General features: G+C 38.6%; 1 protein-coding gene and 1 long non-coding RNA gene across 3 annotated transcripts; one reads left to right on the top strand and one right to left on the bottom strand.

Annotated features, from left to right (window-relative positions):
* Positions 1-1,391: 1,391 nt before the first annotated feature.
* LOC103434941 (uncharacterized) lies at positions 1,392-2,723 on the bottom strand. Its single transcript, XR_011575146.1, has 2 exons — positions 2,140-2,723; positions 1,392-1,599 (listed from the first exon to the last, which is right to left on the bottom strand). It is a non-coding gene; the product is annotated as an uncharacterized lncRNA (long non-coding RNA).
* A 506-nt stretch (positions 2,724-3,229) lies between these two features.
* Positions 3,230-6,696, top strand: LOC103434940 (protein FAR1-RELATED SEQUENCE 4-like). 2 transcript variants are annotated; one of them, XM_008373318.4, is made up of 3 exons: positions 3,230-3,374; positions 3,915-4,264; positions 4,590-6,696. In XM_008373318.4, exons 2-3 carry the CDS (start codon positions 3,918-3,920, stop codon positions 6,514-6,516), a joined length of 2,274 nt encoding a protein of 757 aa, XP_008371540.2. In that variant the 5' UTR covers positions 3,230-3,374; positions 3,915-3,917; the 3' UTR covers positions 6,517-6,696. The 2 variants fall into 2 exon arrangements, with proteins under 2 accessions (XP_008371540.2, XP_008371541.2); XM_008373319.3 differs by having other exon boundaries at positions 3,247-3,374; positions 3,915-4,260.
* Positions 6,697-7,093: the final 397 nt, after the last annotated feature.

The raw sequence follows: 7,093 nt of genomic DNA, 5'->3' as shown, positions 1-7,093 counted from the left end.
CTCTCTTGTAGGGTAGAATAAATCGCTCTCCAAAGTTGATTTAATAACCCACTTAAGGTGGACTTAAATAGGCTTTGAGAGAAATTTATTTCCCTTTCCTAGAAGGATCTAATTTCCTATTAAAGAGAGAATCTACATCAAAATAAGAAGCAGTCATAAGTTTCCTAAAGCAAGAAGATCTCTACACCTGCTGCTCTTTTTTGCGAGCAGCTCAACAGGTGTGGGGGCATTTGTGGAGCCAAAAATATTCACAAGGCGACACGTGGATTTTTGGACAAAAAGGACAAAAATACCCTTGCAGTACAATGAGGTTCCTATGCGCAAGCAGCGGGCAACCCTCTTTCAACCAAGACAGAAGTGCCCAAAATAGGTAACAATTCAAAGTCCATCTCATCAAATCCTTTCTACAAGGTAATTTCCAAACACATTCCTTTTAAATTATGTTAATTGGTTAATTAATGGGTTTATTGCCTAATTAACCTATTAATTGTCAATTAAACCATCCATTATATCCAAATAACCACAAAATACATCCAATTCAACCCTAAAAGACCACATGGCCGGCTATCCCCATTCAAAACCTAATCCATCACTTTTTCTACCTTTTTTCACCATTTCTTCCTTTTTATTAGCCAATTAATTCCATAACCACAAAAATATTTCCTTTTATGTTTAATTAGCCAATTAATTGGCTAATTAAACCAAAATAAAACCTAAACCAACCTAGCCATATAAATAGGCTCATATTTTCACCAAATATTCATTCCAACACTTTGGCAAAAATCTCAAAAATCTCTAAACACTCTTTCTCTCTAAATTCTAACTTTGGCATCGGAGGTTCTTCGGCCAAAGCCACCCCATTCATCGTGGGCGCATGAGGCTCTTGGCCTTAACCTAAGGTGTTAATTGTTTTGTAGGTGCAAAATCGTCCAAGATCAAGGAGGAAGAAATTTGCATCCACATACTTAACGAGAGAAATTTTGGCACGATTGTTCTTATAGAACATTTTGTACATTGGGTGAGACCGATGTTAAGTCAAAATATAAGTAAGATTTTCTCTCTTCCTATTTCCCTCCCCTTCCGTTCTCTCACATTTTATTTTTGTCTGTATAAAAAAAATTAATATAAAATGTTGAGGCCTGTAACCGTTCAAATACGAATGGAAAAAAGAAAGGTGAGAGTTCTCGAAGTACCTAGGGATGGGCAAAATACCCATGGGTATGGGTAACCGCGGTTACCCGCCCATTTAAAGTTGATGGTTATGGTTATGGGTAACCGTTTAAACAAATAAATGGTTATAGGTATAACCGTTTATCCATGAAATTTAAATAGGCGGTTATGGGTATTATCCGCGGTTATAACAGGTATCCATCGGTTATGGTTAATATTCATGGTTATAACGGGTATCCATTTACCTATTTAATTTAATATATGTAAAATTAAAAAAAAAATTAAAAACCCTCAGAGTACAACTCTGTCACTCTCTTTCTCCGCCTTTCGACTTCGTCACTCTCTCTCTCCGTCCGTCGCCACTACTTTTCCAACCGATTAGCTGAGAAGGACTGTTTACTGAGGTGTACAATACCTGAAGTGCTTGAACTGCAAAGCAAAGAACATCACTTTTGAAAAAAGCACACCAATTTCTCACAAAAGCCTAGCTACTTATTTCCTGCCTTCATTTGCTATCTGGTAAGATAAATCCAAAACTACAAAAAATGGGGAAAAGTTTCAAGCTTTGATTCCTCTATGCAATTAGGTGAACTCCTCTGAGCTGAATTTAGCCAAGTTATGATGAAATTTCTCATTTTCCACTAACCAAATCAACATCAAATGGAAAAAGAAAAAAAAAAGCAAAAAACACCTGCATTTTTTTAATTTCCTACAATTTGTTCCCTTCTCATCAGCCAAACAAGGCCTAAGGGGTTCATCTTTGAAGAAAAAAAAAATACATCAACAGATCACAAAATCACAAAACCCCAAAGTCAAAGACTCGAAAGTCCATTTTCAATAAAAAAAAATCAATATTTCCAATCAAAATCATAAAACAAAACCAACCCAGAATCAAGCTCAAAACTTTTATTTAATAAAAAGAATTTTACTGAGAAAATTATTGAAAATAGATAAATAATGAGAAAATACCATCAGAAGCATCGGTGGTGCCACTAACGAGAGGCAGAGCAGCCAAAGTCGAGGCGATTAGCACGAACTCAGTGAGCCAGCGAGCCACAGAGAGCGAGTCAGCAGAAGGGTGATCAGCCATTGCAGTGTTGGAAGCACAGAGAGAGGGGGAGAAAGTGTAGTGTGTTCAGGTGAGGAGGGGCGCATGCAGGAGGACCATGGAGGTGAGGGGAAGAATAAGAAGAAGAAGCAGCAGAGAGAAGTATTTGGTAGCAATATTAGTTGGAGTAGGAGATAGCCGTCAAGTATTCCGTTCAGGTACGCAAGCATTTTGGTTCTTAATTCTTATCATCTGTTTGGTTGCCTAGAAAAATGAAAATGGAAAACACTTTTAGGCCAGTCTGGGACTCCTTAGGTAGAAAACACTACACAGAAGTGCTTTTTTTTGGGTCAATTACATAGAAGTGCTTTTATTAAAGAACAAAAGTCGATTGATTGGAAACTCAAAAAATAAAGAACAAAAGTCGAAATTTTTATTGAAAATGCTTCTTGGAAAAGTAGTTGGAAGTGCTTTCCATTTTTTGATTAACTATCGTTAAAAAAATAATGTAGACGGGAGAAAAAAAATGGTAAATGGGTAAAAAAATGATAAACGGGCGAAAAACATGGGTAAACGGGTAAATGGTTATGGTTAAATGGGTAAATGGTTATGGGAAATGGGTACACAGTTATGGGTATGGATAACCGTTTATAAACGGTTATGGTTATTGGTATAACCATTTATATAATTACCCAACGGGTAAACGGTTATGCTGGTATGAACATAAACGATTATGGGTAAAATAACCGCGGTTACCCGCCCGCATAACCATTGCCCATCCCTAGAAGTACCCTACCTAACCCAAGGTCTTATCGTACTTCATCCAATGAAAACTACGGGACATGTGTAATCGGATGATTGGAAGACCGGGACACAATGTGCAGGTACACACTGTACCGGCTTGTAAAAGTGAAACATGGTCTCTCCAATTACGTGAGGGCCCACGTCAATGTTATGTGGGCCCCTGCAATCTGATTGGATAGATTAGCTAATCCAACAAGTATAATTTGCACACGGGTGCAGGCAATTGGAAGGGCAAAGTCTCATTACCCGGTTCGCTCCCTCTCTCGGAGCTCTCCTTCGACTTTCATCTGTTTCAGAAACAGAAGGCGTCTCATAGATTCAGCAGAGATATTCATCTCAGTCTGGCGTCAAGGTTTGATTTTTAATTTCCCCAAAATCTAGGGTTTCGATTTTTATTTTACTTGCAATTGTTTCGTATTAGGGTTCTTGTTTCCCGCTCTGTCGTCATTGTTTAATTTTGTTTACTCTGTAATTGATTTTTGTTTTTCTTTTACCTTTGATTATACGCTAGATTTTATTGTACTTGTTATACCCAGAATTTTCTGAAATTTTTACTTGTGTAGATGGATAATTTCATGTTTTTATGGAAAATAAATAAATTGGGTATTTGGGATTTTTGTAATTTCAACATTTAGGGTATGGATATGTGCAAAGGTTTCAAAATTTGGGGTTAGTTTTGTGAATGTAGCTGGAACTTAGATTCTTTTCAACTGTGAAATTAAACCTGCTTATGTAATTTCAGAAACTTAGCTTCATTCTGTGTAATTTAGTTTCTTATGAACTATGAAATTCGACCCTCTTGTGTGAATTGTTTCGAGCAAATTGTAGATTTCAACTTTTTGTTATGATTTCTTGTGTATAAACATATACAAATGTCTTTTTGGGTGGGTAGGCCATGGCTGCGAAGAAGGTTATAGCAATATGTAAATTGGGCACAGAGTTTGTGATGGATAAGGATGGAAATTTATCGTACTCTGGGGGCGACGCTCATGCGATTGGCATTGATGAGAAAACACTGCTTGGTGATTTTAAGTCCGAAATAGAGGATATGTTTAATTGTAGTGCTGATACAATGTCCATCAAGTACTTCCTTCCCGGCAATAAGAAGACTCTCATTACGATCTCTAAAGACAAAGACTTGCAACGAATGGTCAATTTTCTCGGGGATACAGACACTGTCGATGTATTTGTCATGACAGAGGAAGCTGCTGTTCGAAATTTGTCCATCATGCCTGCTAGTAGGTACATTTTGTTTTAGTTCATCTTATTTCTTGCCGTTTTGATATCCCCTTGTGTGTGTTTTTCCCTGGATGAATAATCTTTTGTAGTTCGGTTTGGGTTACAATTGCAGCAATCACAATGTGGAACAGAGACGATGGAAATGTGTTTATTATTTCAGTTTTTGTTGAACACTGATTGCAACACGTGCATGCCTTTTCATATCCCATTATGAAATGTGATTGTACTGTGCTTGTGTACCCAAAAAGAAGCACTTAACTGAACAAAAGTGACGTTTTCCCTGCACGTTTTTTGCATGTAATTCTCATTTGAACGCTTGGACATGCAGGTCAAGCAGGACAACTGTATCGGAAGCAGTTGTTCCTTTTGTTGAGCCCGTTGATATGCGAGTTGATGCTGACAATACTGACAATGCTGATGGCCAAATTGATATGGAACTCCATGAAATCCCTTCGCTTCGTGTTCCTAGTTGTTCTAGTGATGATATGCATCATAAAGCTGCACAACAGTGGGAAAGCACCATCACTGGTGTGGACCAAAGGTTTAATAGTTTTAGCGAATTCCGAGAAGCATTGCATAAGTTTTCAATTGCACATGGATTTGCTTATAGGTATAAGAAAAATGACAGTCATCGTGTCACTGTCAAATGCAAAGGTCAAAATTGCCCATGGAGGATATATGCATCAAGGTTGTCTACAACCCAGTTGATTTGTATCAAGAAAATGAACACGGATCATACATGTGAAGGAGCTGCTGTGAAAGCTGGGTATCGGGCAACGAGAGGTTGGGTGGGAAGTATCATAAAGGAGAAGTTGAAAATTTCCCCAAACTACAAGCCAAAGGCTATAGCAGAGGACATTAAGCGGGAATACGGGATTCAGTTGAATTATTCTCAGGCATGGCGTGCTAAAGAGATTGCCAGGGAGCAGCTTCAAGGCTCCTATAAAGAGGCCTATAATCAGTTGCCGTATTTCTGCGAGAAGATAAAGGAAACTAATCCAGGGAGTTTTGCTTCATTTACTACTAAGGAAGACTCGAGCTTCCATCGTTTCTTTGTATCTTTCCATGCATCAATTGTGGGTTTCATAGAAGCTTGCCGCCCTCTAATTTTTCTTGATAGCGCTCCTCTGAACTCAAAATATCAAGGAGTTTTGTTGGCTGCAACAGCCGCAGATGCTGATGATGGTGTATTTCCGGTTGCATTTTCTGTTGTGGATAATGAGACTGATGAGAACTGGCACTGGTTCTTACTAGAACTGAAATTGGCAGTGGCAACATCTCAGCCGATCACATTTGTAGCAGATTTTCAGAATGGATTGAAAAATTCATTGCCCGAGGTATTTGATAAATGTTACCACTGCTATTGTTTGAGGCATCTTGCTGAAAAACTTAACAAGGACTTGAAGGGCCAATTTTCTCACGAGGCAAGACGATTCATGATCAATGATTTTTATGCGGCTGCTTATGCACCCACTCAGGAGGCTTTCCAGCGTAGTGCTGACAACATAAAAAATATTTCACCGGATGCTTACAATTGGGTCATACAAAGTGAGCCCGTGCACTGGGCTAATGCATTCTGCGGAGGAGGCAGGTACAACCACATGACATCGAACTTCGGACAGCAGTTCTACAGTTGGGTATCAGAGGCGCATGAGTTGCCAATTACGCAGATGATTGACGTACTACGAGGCAATATGATGGAAGCCTTCTATTCACGCGGGGTGGAGTCCAACCAATGGGTGACAAGATTAACACCATCTAAGGAGGAAAAGCTTCAAAAGGAAACAGAAATTGCTCGATCACTTCAAGTGTTACTCTCACATGGAAGCACATTCGAGGTTCGTGGAGAATCTGTCGACACTATTGACATCGACCATTGGGATTGCACCTGTAAGGGATGGCATCTCACTGGTCTGCCTTGCTGCCATGCTATTGCTGTCTTTTTAGTTATTGGCAGGAACCCTTATGATTACTGCTCCAGATACTTCACAGTGGAGAGTTACCGTTTAACTTATGGAGAATCAATTCACCCTGTTCCTAATGTAGACAGACCACACACGGGTGAATCAAACCAAGCAGTAGTTACTGTTACCCCTCCGCCCACCAGGCGGCCGCCAGGGCGGCCAAAGACGAAGCAGATGGAATCAGACGACATAATAAAACGGCAGCTGCAATGTAGCAAGTGCAAGGGGCTTGGCCACAACAAGAAGACATGTAAAGATTCTAGCATTGTTTTAGGGACATTGTTAAATTAGGGTGTTTGAGCTTTCAACCTCTCTATATTTTTGACCATTTTTATTGGCAGTTTAGGATTCTGTATTTTCCAAGCTTTGAGTTTAGGATCCTTTTTTTTCTTAATTTACTTGTAGAACAAGGTTAATGACTTACCTGTCACATAACTTTAATAAATTTGATCCAGTGATATACCTTTTTAACTTCCTTCTATGTACTCTTATCCAATGGTCCCTCATTTTCGTAACTCTCATCATCTCTTGGTTGATGATTCATATTTTCTTTCCCATCCTCACCCATGAACCTGCTGAGTTTACTTGTGACGCACGTTCATATACTTATAATGACATGATATTTTTCTGATTCCTGATTTTCTCGGTATTTTTTTTTTGCCAAGCGATATTATCTACTACGCCAATAGAGAAATGATTGACTTAACCTTACAATGGATTAATAATAATGTGATTTAAATTCACTTTTGGCGCGAATCGAACCTAAAACCTCACTTACAAATGAAGAGAAATATCATTAGATGTGTTAAGTGACAACTTTCTCGGTATTTACTAAAAAGAAAAAAATATTTATTATCACGTTATAATA

Source organism: Malus domestica, chromosome 13, assembly GCF_042453785.1.
Source record: "Malus domestica chromosome 13, GDT2T_hap1".
NCBI classification, from domain to species: Eukaryota; Viridiplantae; Streptophyta; class Magnoliopsida; order Rosales; family Rosaceae; genus Malus; species Malus domestica.
This window is presented reverse-complemented; position numbering and strand designations above follow the sequence as displayed.

What these genes read in the sequence shown, in the direction of transcription:
- LOC103434940 (XM_008373318.4), top strand. Translation starts at nt 3,918, where the DNA reads ATGGCTGCGAAGAAGGTTATAGCAATATGTAAATTGGGCACAGAGTTT. An exon ending in TCCATCATGCCTGCTAGTAG is followed by an intron (nt 4,265 to 4,589) that starts GTACATTTTGTT and finishes TTGGACATGCAG; the next exon opens with GTCAAGCAGGACAACTGTAT.